At 38.0% G+C, this 22,727-nt stretch overlaps 1 protein-coding gene across 2 annotated transcripts in view; it reads right to left on the bottom strand.

Moving 5' to 3' along the window:
• The window catches only part of grb2b (growth factor receptor-bound protein 2b), a 39,753-nt gene extending 17,909 nt beyond the window's left edge, over window positions 1–21,844 (bottom strand). Inside the window, exons 1-2 of one of the 2 annotated variants that reach the window (XM_014017440.1) lie at window positions 21,637–21,844; window positions 17,875–18,123 (exon numbers count right to left, since the gene is read on the bottom strand). In XM_014017440.1, the coding sequence (XP_013872894.1) occupies window positions 17,875–17,952 (78 nt within the window). In that variant the 5' untranslated portion in view covers window positions 17,953–18,123; window positions 21,637–21,844. The remainder of the gene's footprint in view (window positions 1–17,874; window positions 18,124–21,636) is intronic. The other variant, XM_014017441.1, reaches the window with a different exon arrangement.
• Between the last annotated feature and the right edge of the window lie 883 nt (window positions 21,845–22,727).

Below are 22,727 nucleotides of genomic sequence, written 5' to 3'. Positions count from 1 at the left end.
GTATTTAATACAACTGGCGAAATAAATTGTTAAAATATGTATTATGTGCTTCTGTTTTTTAATTCAGGAGATTATAAAAAAATCCTTCATTTTATGGGAAGACCCTCTTGATTCAAGAGAAAACTCCGTTAGCAATAGCTTGCATCCTGAAGGAGTTAATTTACATCTACTCATATTCATGTAATTAAGTGTTTTAATGATTTGGCCGATTAATCGAAAAAATAATCAACAAATTAATTGATTATTAAAATAATCGTTAGTTGCAGCCCTACTGCTATTCATCATAATTCTCTGTTCATCATTCTGTTTTAGCAAAGGTAAAAGATCCTGAAGGCCAAACTACAGGAGTTGCAGATCTGAGGGGCAGATGTAGTCTCAAAGACAAAGCCATGAAATGTTTAAGATGTTTATAAAATGTTGAACCCTTAAACATTTGCACTTAGAATTTAGAATTTCTTTCATTTCATTTATCTTGATGTTTAAGTTAAAATTTCAGGTCATAGAATCATTTTAAAATTACTTTTCGGTAAGTTATATGTCTACAAGTTTGGTTCAAATATAGAACTTTATTTTTTGCTAGATTGTTAACAAATTATTTGTGAGTTAATATTGTCTTAATGAACAATGATTTTAAAAAAGTGAACCATTAATACATCAATGTTAAATGCGATGCGTTTGCAAATTTGGATGCACCTAACTTTAGTACTGGTGCACCTAAGGAAAAATGTTAGGCGCACTGGTGCAACCAGTGCAAAACGTTATGGTGCGTTCACACCGAACGCGATTTCAGCGTCAAAATCGCAGCCAACGCTGAAGTTTGAAGCTTGTGCACTTTGAGGTCAGACGCAGGACAGCTGTTGAAACGCCGCACGGCGACAGCCGCCCCGCCCCTCCCTCCTCTGTGGGGCTGTTTAATGTCGGACGAGGAAGTGACTTTGCTTTATTTACAGAGAGCCAGAGCRTGTCACGYTCATCAGATAATTAATTYATAATTAATTCACCAGATAATTCAGAGAAGAGGCTCACAGCTCGCTTTCAGGACTATTTTTTCCAGTCTGATGAGCCGCTGCCACGCATTGCTGCGGATCAGGACACGACTGCAAGCACTCATTTCAGCTAAAGAGCAGGAGCTCTGTCTGTTTCAGGTTAGTGGACATCATTCAGTAAACTGTCCCGTCGGGAAATATGTCGTTACGTCACACAGTGGAGTCTCTCTGATTGGTTGACGCTGCGCGTCGAGCTGCAAAAGTTCAGATTTTCTAACTTCAGCGATTTGCGCCTCAGCGCGTCGAACGCTCAGATCGTTCAAATCGTGCTGCTCTAATCGCGCTTGAGGCGCCGCAGAACTTCCCGACGTTGCTTGAAGCGCGTCCACCATAGACTTTATATGTAAACCTGCTGCTCCTGATGCTGAAATCGCGTTCGGTGTGAACGCACCATTAGTCTAGAGCCCTGTTGTTTTAATTGGACATTGTAGTGCTCACAGCAGATCACAGCAGAGCAAAAGTTGACAGTGAATAATTTTCAAATTTCAGACCTTTGTGGAGGCCAATCTTTTCTACAGATCGCATCTAAGCATTGGCCAATCTCAGATCTCCCAAAATTAAGTAAAGTCGGCGCACTCCTAGTTAGTACTCACTGGACATTATTGGGTCTGGAGAGATGATAGATTGATCATGTTGGTTAAAGTGTCAATTGAAGGGGCAACAGACATTTTGACACTGGCATTTAAATATGAACCCCGCAGACTCGATGAGGCTCTCTATTTCAATCTCTCAATGTGAACTGAAACAGGCCACAGCCAGATCAAGTACTGAATCAATGCACATTTTTTTGAATACTGTGAAATGTCTGTTTGTTCAAGGTTATTATATTGTCAAAATTGTACACCAGCCCATGCCCAACATCTACACACAACCATATTTCAAAAAACTCCAACTACCCTTTTAATTAGAAATGAAAAAGATGGCATCTAAATGTGGATTCACACTCCACTGAGACTCTGTTAAGCTTTTGGCAGTGTAAGCAGTGTTGTCTGCATCAAAAGCAGCATGAGAAACATAGAAGGAATTTATTAACCTTCAGCTCCACATTATACTCCTCACTGCTGCTTCACAAAGAGCCAAGAAACACACAGAAATCTGCTGCCTACTTCAAAATAATCTTTCTGGAAAGCAAGCGGAGGAAGAAAAATAAAATCAAATGGTGGGATTTGGATCAGGGTTTGGAACAGAGCATATATCAGCTTATGGGTCTAAAATGAGACTTGTGGTTCTAAAATATTCAGGCCTTGCAAGGCAGAACAGAATTTGCGCTCTTTAAGCAACTTTGCTGAGTTTAAAGTGCAACTGGCTTACAGTAATATCAGTAATGTAACTTCCAACAACATACCAGTAAGCAGGGGTAGACATAACCATTGTTTAGGTTGTCCGAGACAACCTATTTTTGTTTCGGACAACCAGATCCTGTCTCCTGGTTGTCCGGTGGACAACCAAGCAAAAAAGACCTTGATTAAAGTTCTTTGTCACGGGTGTCCATCATTTGTAAAAATGAAAGGGAGAAAAACTTTGTAAAACCGAACAGAACACTAAATTGTAACTTTTAATAAGGTCATGTACACAGCATACTCCTATTTAAGTGAAAATGTTTGACCTATGAGCAGAAAGAAGCTTATGAATGTTGAACTCTATTTCAAAGAAGAGAATGAGGAAGTTTTATTCATGCAGCTCTGTTCAACCTGGCTGACTGAGAACAATTATATATAATAAACTTTGTCTACAGAACAATATACTTGTTAAATTACATTTTTCTTGAGATTATTTTGGACAACCAAAATGTTTTGCGGACAACCAGATTTTGTCAACAGGTTGTAAAATTTCCTTATGTCTACCCCTGGTAAGGGTTAAGTCTTAAGTAGTGTGTGTTCTCTTAGTAATGACAAATTACAATACAACAATTTACAATTTATTGTCAGAGCCTAAGCTTCGCTTTGTAAAGTCTGTGCTTCAATGGTTTCAGACTACAGAGTTGCTGGAGTTTGCTTTTTGGAGACACAGGAAGCTGCTGGGGGTTGGAAGAAACACCAAACAGGATGTGAAAGCAGCTAAACTATAGCATGAACATGAGCATACACAGACACAAGGACACACTAAAGTTGGGACATAGATTTTTTATTATTTAGTTTAAACATGATTGAAAAGGTTTAATTTAAATAATTTTCCCCTCAAAATGTCAATCAGCATAATTTTACAGTAGTAAACAGTACAAACTGTTCATATATTTTACCACTGGCCAGCTGTGTGGTTCAGATTTATTAACAATTTAAAACTTTTTTAAACATTTAAAAAAGGTGACGTGCTCATTTTTAAACAAGCCGAAGTCTTATTTATAAGTACTTAGAATTTCAGATTAAATTAATCTCAAATAACTTATTCTACCATACCTGAATTTCCTCTGGTTTTAGCTTTTTTTTTTAAGAGTCTAACTTTAAATTTCAGAGCTGCTTTCCTGTCTAAGCCCAATGAATTTTAAGGATTTAGGACCCAACAGTTCTTGGGAAGCTATGATGGTATCTGGGAACCGGTAAAACTCGTTTGATATCTGTAGTTTGTAGCAGTCTGTATTTCTGGTGCTGATTCAAATGTTTAAGACACTTGAATGATTAACTGTTGCTACGTACGCAAAATAACATTGCTTACAGGCATTTAGCTAGAGTGGTGTTGGGCGTCCTTTAATGTGGCCTGCGAGAGCTTCAAAGATGTACCATACCATACCATACCATACCATACCATACCATACCATACCATACCATACCATACCATACCATACCATACCATACCATACCATACCATACCATAATCTTCCGCTTTATCTGAAGTCAGGTCATGGGGGCAGCAGCTTCAGCAGGGAAGCCCAGACCTCTCTTTCCCCAGCCACCTCTTCTGGGAGGACTCCAAGGAGTTCCCAGGCCAGCCGAGAGACATAGTCTCTCCAGTGTGTCCTGGGTCTTCCTCTGTGTCTCCTCCCAGTTGGACATGCCTGAAGCACCTCCCTAGGGAGGCATCCAGGAGGCATCCTTACTAGATGCCCAAACCCCCTTAACTGGCTCCTCTCGATGTGGAGGAGCAGTGGCTGTACTCTGAGTCTGTCCCAGATAACTGAACTTCTTACCCCATCTCTAAGGGAGAGTCCAGCTACCCTGCGGACAAAACTCAATTTGTATCCGCGATCTTGTTTTTTCGGTCACTACCCAAAGTTTGTGACTATAGAATGTAATAAAAAATGTATTAATGTCTTAAATAGACATATGCTGTTTTAAACTCTGAACTGACCATAATCTACACCTCACATAAATCATGTTGATAACTTTACCCTATTGTACCCATGAAATGACGGCATCCCACAGTGCACTGTACCGTGTGCACCTCCCTAGGAGGGATCAAAAGTAGCTGGTAAAAAATGTAGTATGCTGGAGATTTTACATGGTAAATTTAACCAGCTACTTTTGCTGCAGCCCATGCTGGGAAATGGGAATTTCACAATTACTTCACTTATTTCAGTCATAAATTTATATTGGAACGCCCCCTCGAGTGGGAACTCATTGTTGGAAAATGAGAGAATTCAGAATACAAGATGGCGACCACTCTTAACTCAGTACGTACAACTATTAATAGTATTTGTTATTTATACAGTCTTTATAGGGAGACATTTAAAAATACTATTTATATGCACAAAATACCACAGAGTTCAGCTATTGTTTGTTAGCTGTAGCAATGAGATCAGGAATGTGATTAATGTTTAGTCAAAGTTAAATATAAAAACATTAAAGTTAATTACAACTGGCCCTTTGAAGTGGCCCTCAGCCAAATGAGTTGACACTTGTTTATCATTTCTCTGAACTGCTAATATTTTTTGGAATAGCAGTTTTCATTGATGTAGCAATTGTGATGATAAATACATGCATAATCAATTCTGAAAAGTCACTGACTGTTGTTCTTAAGAAAAGGGAATACTTCCCATTATCAAAAATAACCCCTCCATCTAAAATCATCACCTACTTCTGGGAAAAAAAAGTCTGAAATTTGGCAATATAATGCCAAATAAGTTTATATAGCAGCTGAAGCTTTTAAACTAAAGAGAAAGGTTTAAGGAAGTAGGGAGTTTAGGTCATTCATAAACACGGTCCGATGATCTGTTGATGGGAGTTAATTTATTCTCCTCTAAAAGCTGTTAATCTTTATTTATTTAAAGAGGACATGAGAGTAAGTTTTTCCTGCTTAGGGCACTGACCAGACGTGACTGTGACCTACACTTGCTTGTTGATTTCCCTCTAGGTCACATTTGCCCACCAGCAGCAAGTAAAATAGGATTATGGTGCGTTCACACCGAACGCGATTTCAGCGTCAGGAGCAGCAGGTTTACATTCAAAGTCTATGGTGGACGCGCTTCAAGCAACGTCGGGAAGTTCTGCGGCGCCTCAAGCGCGATTAGAGCAGCGCGATTTGGACGATCTGAGCGTCGAACGCTCAGATCGTCCAAATCGTTCAAATCGCTGAAGTTAGAAAATCTGAACTTTTGCAGCTCGACGCGCAGCGTCAACCAATCAGAGAGACTCCACTGTGTGACGTAGTGACATATTTCCCGACGGGACAGTTTACTGAATGATGTCCACTAACCTGAAACAGACAGAGCTCCTGCTCTTTAGCTGAAATGAGTGCTGCAGTCGTGTCCTGATCCGCAGCAATGCGTGGCAGCGACTCATCAGACTGAAAAAAATAGTCCTGAAAACGAGCTGTGAGCCTCTTCTCTGAATTATCTGGTGAATTAATTATGAATTAATTATCTGATGAACGTGACACGTTCTGGCTGTCTGTAAATAAAGCAAAGCCACTTCCTCGTCCGACATTAAACAGCCCCACAGAGGAGGGAGGGGCGGGGCGGCTGTCGCCGTGCAGCGCAGGTGTCCTGCGTCTGACCTCAAAGTGCACAAGCTTCAAACTTCAGCGTTGGCTGCGATTTTGACGCTGAAATCGCGTTCGGTGTGAACGCACCATTATGCTTTCATACATTTCAACGTTCTTCTGTGGTTATAACTAAGGCTGCACCGATTAGTTGAAATAATCGATGATGTCGATTATGTAAATTTGTCGACGCAGATTTTTTATTATCGATTCGCTGTATTACATAACCACCACATGAATGTTCACGCAATTCCATTTCGGTACCTAAATGAATCATTGCGACCGTATTGGCATAAGAGTGGTGAGTTTTCCATGCTTGTCCTGAACACAGCATTGCGCAAGCGCGTAATGACGTCAGCAGCCGCTGCTTCAGTTCAGTCTGAAGTAGTACTGGGCGGTACACCTTTTCGTACTGAATACCGGTTTTTATTTTTGTTATGATATGAAGTTTTTGAATACCAGACATTCCAGTTTAAATAGCGGAACGTTTCGTCGCGGCCGCCAGTGAACAGTTGTTTCCCGGGGGACATTTTTCCTTGCTGCACCGCTATGTGCGTTAGCATGCTAATGTTTGGAGCAGCTAGTTCCAGCTGCGGGTGGCGATTTCGCTGCTTATACTGACTGACGTTTAAAAAAACATCCCATTTTCGCCGTCGCTGAATGTAGTAAACACCTCTTCAGTGACGTGCACAGTTAGATTTAACACGGTTAGTTAATATGGAGACGTTATGCTGATGGAGACTTAACGTGGTTCTATTGTGAAAAGCCTGCAGGAAGTAGTTCGTAGTGGAGTTGGAACTGACTGGTGTGCAAGGTGAGTCGTGCTGATAAGCTTTAACAAATAACATAAAACAATAAACCCGATCATAAGCTTTTCTTAACCCTCCTCCTTCACGACTGGACCAAAATGCGTGATTACTGTCTCCAACCACCAGTCAGAGAAGAACAGACACAGAGGAGGGTAACAGCGACACAGACAGAGGTACAGTAAAAGAAAAAAGTGAATAAGCAGGGTTTGTACATTTTATTATCAGCTGAGCTGTGATGAAAAGAAAAATACCGTCAAATACCGTGAAACTGGTGAAAATGTTGAAAATACCGTGATATAAAATTTTGATCATATCGCCCAGCACTAGTCTGAAGTTGAAAAAAAGCCTCGCAGCTCCTGGAGTAAAATTTACCGAACAGACCGCCTCTGAATTATCTGGTGGATTAATTATCTTGTGAACACGACGTTCGCTTGCTCAAAGTAAATAAAGTACCGYCACTTTCTTTATTTCATCCACCATTAAACAGAGACCGGTGTTAGGTCGAGCCGCATTCCCAGTTTCTCCAGCGTCTCAAACAACAGAGGCGCTTCCCGACACATGTCTGACCTAAAGAGCACAAGCAACCAACAAGTGTTGGACGTGTTCTGGATGTTCAAAACGTAGCTTAAATACCTTTTATTTACTTTAACTCCATCCTCTTTTGTTTATTTGATTTAAACTTATTTGCCTTCCATGGACCTCCATCACACATTTTCTAGTGGGGAAATGACATCAATAGAAACATGTGGAGCTGGATTTTAATTTGTGTAATAAGACAAAACAGTCTTGTTGTTTTCAACACTTTTCATCTTAAAGAAATTAGTTACACAACTGATGTTACAAAACAAAGGGTTGGATGTTGTCTTGATATTTGTTAAATTTTATATATTGAGAAATATGTTAAATAAAAAATAGTAAATATATGTTTATTATACGTTTTCCAGAGAGTGACTTGAATTTTGCATGATTTAGTTAATTTGTTAGATTATATTTCTTTTACTTGAATTTTATATGCTTTGGTTGAGATTTTATGTTGATGTTTTAAGCTTTTTTTGTTAAAGAATTGACTCTAGAGTGCATATTTTGTGTCCATGAAAAAAACTATTAAAGAAAATATTACAATATTAAAGAACTGTTCTTGTTRATTTGATGAAAACATTTTAAATATCCAGTGCACTCACATCAGAATAACTTATAGATCTGTTGTTAGAATAATCGATTAATCAAAAAATAATCGTTAGATTAATCGATTAGAAAATAATCGTTTGGTACAGCACTAGTTATAACAATTACATGGACAGGATGAAACTTAAAAAGGGACAAAAACTTAAAATAGACCTAATTAAAATCTACTTCCATCAATTAGGTGGGTAGTTAAAATTTAAATAAGACATTACAGTTTTTCCAGCTCAACATAAAACAAAGTAAATATGTCACATAGTGATAGGGTTGGGCGATATTGGCAAAAAAAATCATTCATGATCAATTGTGGTATTTAGCCAATAATTAATTTGACGATTAATGCCCTGGAGTCCCTGGACACCCTTATGTCCTGGTCTCATGACCAATTTAGTGGGAAAGATTTGCTCTTCATAAAAATCTGTTCCAAATTGTCAAAATTACAGACTTCGGGCTATACATCAWATTTTAAATTGTGTTGATAGATAAATCAATTTCAGAATTTATTTTTTTATGTTCGTCATATTTGAAGCGGAGAGGATCACCGACCAGACCGAACGGGGAAATCCCCAGTCAGTCTGCCTGGGGGCTTTAATCGTATTAATCGTCAAGTGCCAAAAAATAATCAATTAATGTTTTTCCGGCGATTAATTGCACACGATACGATTATGCCCAACCCTACATAGTGACTTTTGCAAATGTGTTGAAATCAGATCAGTTAGGTATGTTTAAAAAGGAGTACTATACAGAGGTATGGAAGTTTGTTTATGTAGAATGCGAAACTTCCCCTTTTTGTCCACGCATGGTGAGAAAGTACATTGTGAAACTAAGCTTGGCTGCACTATGCAAATCTATAAAAAGGAGCCACACAGAACAGCTGGACAATTGTGCTTTACATATGATCTCACAGTCCAGTGCTGTCAAACGGTCTTAGGTACTCTGGTCAAATAAATAAAAATCTAAAAGCACTAAAACAAATCTTTCTTGTGTTCAGTCACATACTTGTTTGACATTTGTTTTCGCACACACCTTTCATTGCCACTGAGACAAACCAAGCCAGGCTCCTGGAAGACCCCTCCCGCTATCTGCTTTTGGGTACAACAGTTGGCTTTCGGAAGAGAGCRTTTATTTTTGCGGTTGAAGCAAAATACATGTCCGAGCACTTTCAGCATAAACATATACACCCACAAACGAATGACCAACATGTTAACTTCTTAAAGGGATCCCTGATTAGCTGTAACATTAGACTTTATTTAATAAACATATATTTTAACAGTAAAATAAAGACTGTAAAAATCTTGTAGGCTGTTTAGATTAGTAATTTTTTAAAAATATATTTTAACACGGATGGAGCCATTTTATTTACACACAAAGCATTCTGGGTAAATGATGATGTGGATAGCTCCTCGGTGTGAGCGAGCTATATCCACTCTGAAGGTTAATCTTGGACAATATCTGACGATTGGCTCTTTTAAATGAAACCAGAGAGCATTGACAGAGAGGAGAAGGCAGAAATGACTCAGTCTGTAACTGAAAATATGGATGGAGGACAACAGAGCTGCTTCATGGAAGAAGAACCTCAGCTTAGCCTATTAGCCTTCATGCTAGTGCCAACACTATATTGCCTTATATGTATTAGCTCAGTGCTAGCGCAACAAACAAGCTAAACTGAGGTCCTCCATCCATATTTTCAGTTGCAGGCTGACTCATTTTTGCATTTCCCTCTCTGTCTTGTGGATGGAGGACCTCAGAGATGAGAGGAGAATTGTAGTGCTGAGCTAATACATACTGTATATATGGTGATAGCATCGGGGCTAACACTAAAGTTAACAGGCTAAACTGGGGTTCTTCTTCCATGAAGCAGCTCTGTTTTCCTCCATCCATATTTTCAGTTACAGGCTGAGTCATTTCTACCTTCTCCTCTCTGTCAACACTCTCTGGTTTCATTTAAAAGAGCCAATCATCAGATATTGTCCAAGATTAACCTTCATGGTGGATATAGCTCACTAGCAGCCTCGTACCGAGGACCTATCCAAGTCATCATTTACCCAGAATGCTTTGCATGCAAATAAAATGGCTCCGTCCGTATAATATATTTTTTAACTTTTAGTTTAAAAATGATCAAAACTAACCATCCTACAGGATATTTACAGTCTTTATTTTACAGTTAAAATATCTGTTTATTAAATAAAGTCTAATGTTACAACTAATCGGGGATCCCTTTAAGCAGACAGGGGTGAAAAGTCCTCTTGGTGGGTTGTGACAAGAAGCGGTGGAAGTATATATCACAAATTTATCGTCACCGTGATAACAGCCTATACAAATATACACATCGCAAAAACTTTGGTAAATGGTTGACTTAAATGTTTGCATTTATGCATTTTGTCAGCAACAGTCTGATAAAACTGATTCGAGATACCACATCAAATAGAAAATGTTGTACAACTGCAATAAGAGGATTTGCAGTTGTGTTTAGGTTTGTTAACTTTTATTTATTTTTTACTTATTTAAAGATTTGTTTGTTTTTTTAAATACTGATAGTAAGTGTTAAATTTCAGTATTTAGATCATCAGAAAATAGTTTGGGGCAACGTTTTAAAGTAATTAAGAAACTGTATAGCATGCAGTTTGTTTCGCTGCTAATACAGCAGTGTCTAGTTGCACTTTTTAAAAATAAAACTGACATGTTGTAATGGAAATGATGTATTAGCATTTTATTTTGCTCTGAACCCAGAGCAGAAAGACCTCAACACTGCATGCTTATTTGTTCATTTATCGCAAGTCATACTGTCATACATTAAGCACTTTCATAGCACATTGCAGGTTTTCCTAATTTTGTGCAGCCCTCCAACCTACATGCACAGAAAAACGTTTAAAGAATGTTTAAAATATTCTTTTGAGTAAGCATGCAGTCCTAATCCCTGAGCTAGACAATTTTTAATTGTTTCTTGAAAGATTCAGCATCATTTCATTTTGTTTCTATAAAGTAAATTCTTGTATAACTTGAAGATGTAGAAAATCTGATTCTACAGTGAATCTAGGACTATAATTATTGTAGATCAATTTAGTGTCAGGACATAAGAAAACACAATTAATGAAGAAGTATGGGCTACTATTACTATTTGGTAAATTTTCTGACCACAGGGTAAAAATAAAACAGCAAAGTTAGCATAAAAAGCTGTGTTTAACAGCCAGTGAAATCTGAAGGAAAAGAGTCACCACGTTAGGTTGGTGAAAAAACAGCACAGAAGTAATCACATTACATAACTTCAAAATTATACTAATGTCAGTGGAGAAAGATGCAGTGGAAGAATACGGAGCTCAGCAGGGAGTGATTAAATTAATGCACAAAATGTTCTGAATGCAGACATCTGGACACTAAAGATTTGAATGGAAATACTGCAAAGTATAAACTGAGAAACAAAAATGCATAGTTTAGAAAATCCACTCCACTAATGGTAATCCTGTTAATTTTAAGATCTGTTAGTCGTTTTCAGTCTGAGGTAATGGTTTAAGAACTTGTCAAAAAATGAAAAACATATCAGGACCCTCTGCAGGCGAACTAAAGTCCACAAAAGAACTGTTTCTAAAGCAGGTCAATGGTAGTGTAGTTGAGCGCACACAAAGGGTAGTTTGAATGCTTCCCTATTTTCCTTTGAGAAGCCAGCTCATACTACAAATTATAAACAGCCCATGTAAGTGTGCAGATGTCATCTGTAATTCAGCTGGATTATAAAGTAAAATGAGATGCGCAATCCTCAGATGATTGAAACAGACCTGAGTATATATGTTGCTTGAGTTCATCCTGCTCTGCACACCTGTGTTTAGTAAACATTACATGTAAGGTGGACCAATAAAGTGTCTAGCCAATTTATCAGCCCCAATTTCCTTAATTTTAGGAGAACGTTGATAGGCTGAAACTTACACGAGAAGCGGATGTCATCTACCTCTGTAAAGGTCTGAAAATCAGCCACTCTACCCTTTTGCTCTGCTGTGAGAGGGCTGCTGTCAAGCTAAAACAAGTTTGTATTGTTTTAAGGGTATTGTTCATCGTTTTTCAATTAAAAAAAGATTGGAACATTGAAGGTGTGTAGTGACCTTTTAACATCATACAGTGTCAGTTACAAAAATAAAATAAAAATTTGAAAACCAGTATCACCAGGTCAGGCTTTTTAAAAACCGTTGATCAACCAGAAAATTGCAACCAGTGCACCCCTAACTGCATGTGTTCTGGGAACTTCAGCGATCACCTTCTATTCTGGTGTATCTATCAACAAAGAAGTTGACTAAATTTTCAACAAAACAAAATACTAAATTATTCAGTTGTTTTTATTATTGTAAAAAGGCCATTTACAGTAGTAATTAGAGGAAGCAGTAAACTGAGAGCATTGGGCAGCTGTGGCAGAATGGTTAAGTGAGTCATTATGTTACTGGAAGGTCATTGGTTTGACCCCCAATTCCAGACGTCTCAGTCGTTGTGTCCTTGGGCAAGACACTTCACCTGCCTTGCCTACTGATGGTGGTCAAAGGGTCTGGTGGCACCGGTGCATGGCAGCCCCACCTCTGTCAGTGTGCCCCAGGGCAGCTGTGGCTACAATGTAGCTTACCACCAGTGTGTGAATGTGAGTGTGTGCATGGGTGAATGACTGTAAGTGTAAAGCCCTGTTAGTGTAAAGAGTAGAGATACGAGTATTTACTGAGTTAGAACTTAAACATTACACAGTGATTCTAAAAACACATTTTGAAAATTAGAATCTGGCACTTAATCAGATACAAATCTGATGTTTGTCAATATGAACTTGTTTAAACCAGTGGTTTATAATCGTGGTCCTTGAGGACCAGTATCCTGCACATTTTAGTCATTTCCCTGCTCTTCAGCAGGTYTTTAAGTTCTGCAGAAGCCCGTCAAATCACTCACTTTTAAATCAGATGCGCCAAAGCAGGAAAACCTTCAAAACATGCAGGATACACGTGTACAAAACGGTCATACCTCATTTCTCAGATGTTTGTCTAAAAAAAAAAAAAATTATAGCACATATCTGTCTTTTGTATAGCACAAAGTAACTGAAAACTAAAATTTTTTATTAGTTAGACTGATTTTTCTTAAAATACTATTTTGTTAAAAAATACATTTAAATTGTTTTAGCTCATGTAATCATTTAATACTATATATTCTTCATATTTGATCATTCATTGACGTACATTTATCCCACAGCAGTTCTGCCACAGTATGATTTTAAATATAAACAAGCTTAGCACATCCAAAACCTTGTTATTCCTATAAAACCGTGAAGATTAAAAGTATAAACATTTGAAACATGATGACATTTGAAACGTGATGTTCTCCTGGCAATGATGAGGAGCTAAATGTTAAACTGAGATTGATCTTTGCTTTAATATACGCAAACAAATGTTTGTTAGTCAATATATTGTTTAATTAAAAGAACACAAACAGTGAATCTAGACTCACAGCTTGTGCAAGCTGCGGTCCGTCTAGGCTCAGTTCGGTTCACGCTACTCACGCAGGGCACACGCACCCTCGCAAGTGATGGAGGTGTTTATACTTGGCGTTTAAGTTGTTGTAGTATTCTCCAAAAGGACATGTGACAGAACACGTTGTAGGAGAGCAAAAAGCTTGACAAACAAACTGAATGTTGCGCATCGCGCGCAGCCTTAGCAAGAGGAGCTTCGTCACACACGCAAAGTTGGACATATGTTGGATAACGACGCTCGGAACACACAAATATTTAATATAAATTAGGTTTTAGAGCAAAGTCTCGGGAAGCTCCAGAGTAAAGTGCAGAAGGAGAGAGGAGGTTTACTCATTGACTGACCGCTCCTCCAGCCGCTGCTCCTGCAGACTTTTTAGACCCGCCCTGCTCTGCTCTGGGGTTAATTTGATTTGTTGAAAATAGCATCACGTTTAAAAAGGGATAAACTGAGCGGCTTTAGTCAGACCGCAACAGAAACACACCCCCACCCCCCCCCTTCTTTAACAGATTACAGAAATCAGCCACAATGGAGAACTTTAAGCCCTGCAGGTTGATCAAAAATTTACTACCAAGTCTAATTCTGTTTGTTACCTTTTACTACCCTTCACTGGCCTTTATTTGAACTCTTTTAATTTACTACCTTTTACTACCCCGCGGCAAACCTGTAGCTGTAGAAATTAAACTGGTACAAAGAAACACTGTTGGTTACTTGTGTTTTATGTTGGCTGTGCAATCTTATTTGAAAGTTACACTTTACAAAAAACTAAACAAAAAAAAAAACAGCATTTAAAACAGACATTTAAATTTTCAGTCTGTGCAAAATTTGTGTGTTTGTGCATATATAATATGTGTGTGTATGACTAATATTGGTAAATATCAGTTATCGGCCATAACAGCACTATCAATATCTGATACTCTAATTTTTAGATTGGTGAATCTCTAGTTAAAGTGATCAACTGAATGAATGGAAAAACAGCGCTAGAGCGTTCAATGAAAGACAAAAAAAGACAACCTAATACATCATAATAATATGCAATCAAGATAGGAGCTTTAGTTAACAATTACTAGAATTAAGTAAAACAGAAAAAGAAAAAAAAGTCAGATTACAGTTGCTTCTAACATGCAAAGCCCTGACACGTGGTTGTTTTTTATTAAGAGGGAGCTTCTTTTTTTTCCAGGAAGTGAAGCTGTTTAATGTCAGAAAATAGCAGTGGTGATACAGTGTTTCCCCTACCATTATACAGGCAGGGCAGGACACCTGGACATGTCTCCAGTTCACCAGAGACACCTGGACAGGTCTCCAGTTCACCAGAGACACCTGGACAGGTCTCCAGTTCACCAGAGACACTTGGACAGGTCTCCAGTCTCCATCAGGGACACAAAAGAGACAATCAACCATCCACACTCTGTCACACCTAGAGTCACACAGAAGAGCTCCAGAAGGTTTCAAACTGAGAAYTCTGGACTCAGATCATCTGCTGCACACAGTTCTGATCACTTATTATCAATAAGAATTTTATTGACAATTGTCATGAGGAGTCCTTAACTAGGATGTAGTTGGGCAATTAAATATTCATGTATGTGTAAATTTATTACCATAATTGCAGGTGAGTAGAGCTGGGCGATATGATCAAAATTTCATATCATGGTATTTTCAACATTTTCACCTGTTTCACGGTATTTGACGGTATTTTTCTTTTCATCACAGCTCAGCTAATAATAAAATGCACAAACCCTGCTTAATGACTTTTTTTTCTTTTACTGTACCTCTGTCTGTGTCTCTGTTTCCCTCCTCTGTGTCTGTTCTTCTCTGACTGGTGGTTGGAGACAGTAGTCATGCATTTTGGTCCAGTCATGAAGGAGGAGGGTTAAGAAAAGCTTATGATCGGGTTTATTATTTTATGTTATTTGTTAAAGCTTATCAGCACGACTCACCTTGCACACCAGTCAATTCCAACTCCACTACGAACTACTTCCTGCAGGCTTTTCACAATGGAAGCACGTTAAGTCTCCATCAGCATAACGTCTTAACTAACCACGTTAAATCTAACTGTGCACGTCACTGAAGAGGTGTTTACTACATTCAGTGACGGCAAAAACGGGATGTTTTTTAAAACGTCAGTCAATATAAGCAGCGGAATCGCCACCTGCGGCTGCAACTAGCTGCTCCAAACATTAGCATGCTAACGCACATAGCGGTGCAGCAAGGAAAAATATCCACTGGGAAACAACTGTTCACTGGCGACCGCGACGAAACGTTCCGCTATTTAAACTGGAATGTCCGGTATTCAAAAAATTCATATAACAAAAATTAAAACCGGTATTCGGTACAAAACGGTATACCGCCCAGCACTACAGGCGAGTCACGCAAATTTATGTTTTTATAAAACAAGTAGCCCCCCCCCCGCCCCGCCAAGACCAATTTCCTAGGGGAAACACTGTGATAGATACAATCAATGAGAGAATATTCTTTGATTTGTAGTTAGCAACTCCCAAATCGTCCTGTAGAACATTTTGTTTAGAGTCAGGCAAAGCAAAAAATAAATAAATAAACAATTCAAAGTAATGCCGATCTGTTTGGTTGATTAGAAATGCTTAATTAATGTGAATATGCTTGTTTATTAGTCATGTTAGTAATGGTTTGAACTTTTGAAGTTGTAATAACTAAACTAACTAGCAGGTTCCAAAAGACTAGTGTAAATATTAAACAACTTAAAAACATGACAACAAAAATTGGCTTCATGTCTTTGAATCAATGAGCTAAAAGGAAACTTTGCTGACAAAAAAATGAAGGTGCACAGAGGTAGATTTAGTAACCTGATTTTATCATTTAGATGGAAAACAATAAGTCAAAAGGATTCAAGTGCAATATTACTAAAGGCAATTGCAATAGAATTAGGACCAATCCAATTTGTTAGTCTTTTAGGCGGAGAATCATAAAATTTAAGATGCAAGACTACAGTCTTATTCAAGTGTTACCCTACTGTTATCCAAGGAGGACCACCCACTCTGCCATAAAGGTTATGGCATATAATAAATTAATATACATCTAACCATTATCGCACAAAACCATTTCTGTGCGGCACAGGATACCGAAGTCAATACAGCACTCCTATGTACAGACATAACCTGCAATGTGCAATACTTATTGCTTAAAGTTCTGCTTTTACTATTCACTAAAATAACCAAGAGAAAACCACAATTAAAAAAATTTGTATGTAAATTACCCAGGAACCAGCAGACACGTTTCATGTTTAATAGTATCAATGTATAAAAATCAATTTCTTATGAATTTTTTTAAAAAGGAACATTGGTGGCCATTTTCAAAAAAAGAAAGAAAAAAAAGCTGTTTAAAAAAAATGAGAAAAAGCATAATGCTTTCTGTTTTCACATGCAAATGTGGCAGAATTTGTATTTAGTTCCTTTTTGGCTCAAGCTTCCTTAAGCCGACTTTCTCTCTGCCTTCAGGGCCTCCTACTGTGATAAGAAGTCTTTTCAAGACTATGATGAAATCTTTTTTGGGGTAAAGCAGCCATCATACTCTGATAGAGCAGCAAACTATTCTATCAGCTGGAATTATATAAGAAATATTTAAAACCCTGATTTTGTTCCATTTTAATGTGCTGTAAAATGTCTACTATTGTAACAATGCACAGCAAATACTGTGTAAGAGAAAGATTAAAAAAAAGAACACTCGACTAAAAATACACGAAGCAAAGTGGTCATTTTATAAGAGGCGATTTCCTCTATAATCAGTCAGCAGCTTAAGAGTATTGCATTTGAGAATTATCTTCCTTGTAGACGATAAGTAGAACTGAAAATAAATAAATAAATACTGAATTGAGCTCAAAATCCAAATGGCAAAAAACTAGAGTCCTTAACGTCACAAACGGTAAAGAGATGTTTTAGCTAAACACAATTTAATCTTTGTTTTGCTCCCATACATTGATATTAAACAGAAACAGGAGAGATTTCATTAAATCCATAGGAGAGCTGTTCTTTAGATAGACTGTTGGACTGACTTTACACAACATTTTAGTGTCATAGTTGGAGAATAATGAAGTGTCTTTTGAGCATGAAAGCAAAAAGATTCACAACAAATTACATCTGATGATCTAGATGTCCAGGGTATCATAATGCAAAACTTGCCTCTGTTTTCCAGTTAATCATCATTAGCTTAACACAAGTACTCTGCGCTTATTTAAATATTGCAGTTCAGCAGGGGCAGAATATGGTTCTGAAATTTATTTTTCCAAAGTTTAACTTCATACCAATAAAACACAGTGGATTTATATAAGACCAAGTTCACTGAATCATTTGAAGCACTGTCTATAAGTTCTGGCCATTTTCAGTTCCCCTTTATGCATCATAAATGCTCGCCAAAACCTCCAACGTGACATGTGAAAGTCTAAACACAGATACGGCAATGACTTACCTTCAAGACTTCTCCACGTTTGAAACTAAGCTCATCATCAGCCGTAGCTTTAAAATCGTACTTGGCGATGGCCTCCATGGTCTTTGTGGTGCGCTGGAAATCGACTTGGCTGCAGTCGTGCTTCTACGATGGAACTGTGTAACAAACGCAGTCTGTCAGTGGTCAAAAGCTTTTCTCCAAGTCTCTCCTCCCGTCTATGACCCGTTCCTTTAAGGACTTGGGCCTCACATAAAGGTCACAGTGCAGCACCTGCAGAACAGGAACCAAGTGATACTCAGTTTCGCACAGCTTTTGTACAGAGGTAGACAGTTACAAGGAAAAAAGATCTGCATTTACAACACAATGTTATTAGTAAAACATTAATCTCTGGCATTTCTGGTCAATATTTAAAAAACTTGCATATACAACCTAAAAACATTGTCAGTGACCAGTTTCAGATTGAACAATTTTTTTAGCAACACTGACAACAAAAGCTTTTGATGCAGCGTTTTAATGATGACACTTCCTACACAAATGTCTTGGGGTAGCATCACATTTAAAATCAAATTGAATCATCTATCGTCTGCAGTCAATGCTAACTAAGGCTCTGTTTACACGTGAATGATCTTTATGAGACTGATGTTGATTGTGGAAAGGTTGGATATTTACACGATAATGCTGTGATTGCACAGTTGCTGTTCAGACAAGACCACAAAAAAAAAAGTTGACTTAGCAGTAGACTCAGCAGTAGGTCATATGCTGTCAATATGATTTTTGTATTTCAACAATGTGTGTACATGAGCACAGACACTGTGTTAGTGTTTGGACTGACACTATTGGTAGAATGAACGAAATTAAGACGGTGTATGTGTGTTCAGTGTCAGACGCTCTGATGAAGTGAAAAAAGTGAACACCACAAACTTTTATTTTACTGTTGTTGATTTACAAACACAAATTGCAGCAAAACTGCAGCTGTTCATAGTGTGCATGCTCAATGTTGCCTAAGTTGCGGTTTCCCTTTAAATGATGCTGGGTGTTACCAAAAACCTCCACTCTGAGACCTGGGTTCAAAAAGTAGTGACAGAGATAACGATCACTAATTTGTTCTCGAAACGATCAAAATGTATCATATGGTTTGACTTAACAGCACTGTGTAAAGAAAGCTAAAGACCAAAAAAATATGGGAGGTTTTCACATAAAAACTAAAAGTTAGATCGCAACTTAGCAAAGCAGGGCTGTTTTTCCACAACAGAACTACAGAATGAACAACAATTAAAAGAGGCTAGCCTTCGCGGAGCTGTGATATTCTGGACAGGTAGTTTTCAGTGAGTTAACTTAGTGCACCATGTAAAATTGCTAACATGGATTAAGAAATATTCACGTTAGTTTGAACAAAGTCTTATGGACAAACATCCTTTGACTTATGTTGACACACTTTAAGTTTATGTCTGTATCCGATACAACTGGACACATGAAAGTAATCTTTGGCGGTACATCTTCTCAAGTCAACCAATTCAAGATGGCTACCACAGTCAACTGATCTTAAAAACAAAAATAAGTATAGTATAGCTCCCTTTTTTACACAGATAATTATCTAAGATTTGGTGTCGTAGTAGCTGAAAGTCATCCACAACTCATACTTTGAGCATGACATACCGCAATATCACAAGTCATAGCACACAAGATTGTTAAAGCAGAATAAAGCCATGTCTCGATGGCAGCTGAATGTGGCAAAAAGTATTCAGACCTCGCCTCGTTGGCAGAGTCCCTCGCGTATTTCTGCTTCCTCTGAACATCTCGTCTCAAACAGAGCCAAGATCACTCCAGAGCACCACACTCAAGCTCTTGCACTGCAACCATGAAATTATAACCGAATCAACTTTTAACGTAGCACTTTTGCAGCCCTATGTGAACTTTTGAACTTCCAGATATAAGCAGAGGCCATTTTAATTACGGATTTTCACTATAGCTTTTCATTTAATAATTTAAAGACATTTTGAGCTTGCATTGTTTATTTTTTTATTTTAGTTTATTTAATCTCATTCAAAATAAGTAATATATTGATTAGTTTTAAATCGTGTGCTATAAGGGTTATGTGTTAAAGCTGCATTGGGAACTTGTATAACATTTGGGCAACGACTTCAAGATGACAATTTAATGTCAAACAAAACATTAAAACTTAATGTTTTAAACTCATTAAAACATCTCTCTCTTTGGGGTGGCTCCAGCAGAAGCTTCCCTCAGTGAACATCAGAGGACAGTGTTAGCTTTCTGCTCTCTACTGGACTTATTCTTCTTCGATGGAAGGATCCACATAGATCCACAGTATATGGTCATTGGTTAAGAGAAGTTATGTCTTACATTCATTTAGAGAAGATTAGATATACTGTTAGGGGATCTGTAAACAATTTTTTTGATATCTGGCAGCCATTTATATCCTACGTAGAAAAACTTTCAGCAGATAATTTTGTGTAAAGGTCAAATATTGTTTCATTGTACACAAACCTGTTCATTATATCACTGATTTATGAATACAAGATGGTTTTATGTTGTTGCAGTAGATCCGGTATAGGAGGAGAGGGATGGGAGGGATTTTGGGTGTGTGTGTTTTGTTTTGTATTTTTGTTAGTTTGTTTTTTTTCTGTAGTTTGTGTTAAAAAAAATAATAAAAAGACTTTGGACCTTTATGGGTTTTGCTGTTGTTCCTCTTTGCTACAATCACAGTATTGGTCCAAGGGTTACACAGAAGTCAGATAATTCCTACAGACTCCTCAGGACAACAGCAGCTGAAGATAATAAGCCAGTCAATGCTCAAGCCTAGCTGACAGTGATAACAGTAGCTAAACCTGGAGCTGCTGGGTTAAACGGATAAAAGGTAGGTTATCCAATTACCTCGTTTTCTAATAGGCGATGGTGCAGCTCTGATGAGCTCACGCTAATCCAACTCCAGCCTTAAAACGGTCATTAAAAGCAGACAGTCTGCCACATAATGAACAACAACAACAACAACAAGCGTGTGGCTATTCTGCCGGCAACGTTTCTAACCAGTTCAGTTTAACTAGTTTACAAGTTAGCTATAAACCACATATATAACTACATGTATGCTAATAGAATTATGAAAGAGTATTTTTGACATTGACGAAAGGCTTGACGTAGCAACTATAAACTCGTGATATTATTGGAGACAAAGAAAGAAACACTTAACACCTTAAAAATGGAAGCTAAAAAAGGTACGATGGGGTGGGAAGGATAAACTGTAAGTGGCCTCACTAATTTAATCACACTCAGTTTCTTCCCATGTCGGCATAAGTATTAAATGGATAATTTTATCAGTGTCGCTGAAATAATCAGAACCCATTTAAAACCAATCATTAGGTCGGGATTTTAAAACCGTATCGACGCTGTTCCAGTCAATAGACTGCGCCCACTGCTCTACAACGACAGTGCTAGCACACCGGCTAACGGACGGTCAACAATAACTGCGCTGCGGTATGATCATCAAACTTATCTCTGCTTTAATGTACCAGCGGCCAAACCCCTTACGGTGTTTACACCACACCAGTACCGCAATTAAAAAGAAGAAAACACCAGCTTGATATAAATTAAAAGCCCGACTGAAGAGCTTCACCTTCTGGTAAAAGGAAGAAAACACCTTTTTTTTCCATAGCTGTTGTTGCTAGCTTACACTAAAGACAGCTATCGTTTCTGAACTTGGCGATCCGTCGAGAAATTACTTTTAACACACAACGTTTGCGTAAACGGGAAGACGTGAAGATAACTTACCACTTGCGAGATTCTGTTCTAAAGATTCCACGGTAAGAAACAAAACGAAGCCGTGTTGTTTTTCTCTCTCTCTGCWCTCCCCGCTTCCTCTCTAGAGAGGCGACCAACCAACAGAACGTTAGCGTCGCTTTTTACACCCCGTCCGCGCGAGGAGCCTGAAGCTAACTGCTAGCAGAGGSTTGATTTCCGCTTCCTTCTACACGCTGGTAGTTTTCTGCTGTTGTGACCGGAGCTCCTCCCTTCGTGTCAAACCAGCAGTGAATCTGTTTATTTTATCCACAATTATACCAGTGTTGTACAAACTGGGATGGGTAATGAYTGAAAACACATAACTAGTATTACAGGAACAAAACAGCACAGCCTGTTTTTAAAGCTAGGCAATTAGATCAGTGTCATATCTGTGCCAGATAAAACAAACACAAAAAATATCTCTGGAAGCTTTATGTTCTAGTGTCAGAAATAAAGTTTAAAAACGTAATGTCTGTTTCTCTTTCATTATGTKTACCATATTGCACATCTGCTTTTAATTTGAGTGAGACGCACATCCTCAACTCTATGTACATCCTACATGATGCTGCCCCCTAGTGGACAGGTTTTGCTACGACATTTTTAAAGCATTTTTTTATTGTTTTGCCAGAATTTATTGTAGTCTGTMAGCAAACTATCTCATGAACCATTGAAAGGATTTTAATGAGGCTCAGAAATTAATCACTGCGTGTATATCTATAACTGACYGACTTAGGTCAGCAGACCAGTTGCGTTTGAGTGTGCCAAGGACAAAGCACAAGCTTAGAGGGGACCGGGCTTTTTCTGTGGCAGCTCCCAAACTGTGGAATGACCCTCCTTTGGACACAAGACAGGCCTCTTCCCTTGTTGTTTTTAAATTGCTTCTTAAGACCCATCTTTTGTCTTTGGCTTTTGTCACAATCGGGATGTTTGACTTTGTTTTATTGTGTTTTTTATTTGTGTTTTATTTGATTACTACTTTTTATTTTTTATTTTATGATTGTATTGTATTCTATGACTGGGTCCTGTCGGTGTTTAAAGTGCTTTACAAATAAAGTTTGTATGGTATGGTATGATTGACATGA

This window comes from Austrofundulus limnaeus, unplaced genomic scaffold (genome assembly GCF_001266775.1).
Source record: "Austrofundulus limnaeus strain Quisiro unplaced genomic scaffold, Austrofundulus_limnaeus-1.0 Scaffold168, whole genome shotgun sequence".
NCBI classification, from domain to species: Eukaryota; Metazoa; Chordata; class Actinopteri; order Cyprinodontiformes; family Rivulidae; genus Austrofundulus; species Austrofundulus limnaeus.
This window is presented reverse-complemented; position numbering and strand designations above follow the sequence as displayed.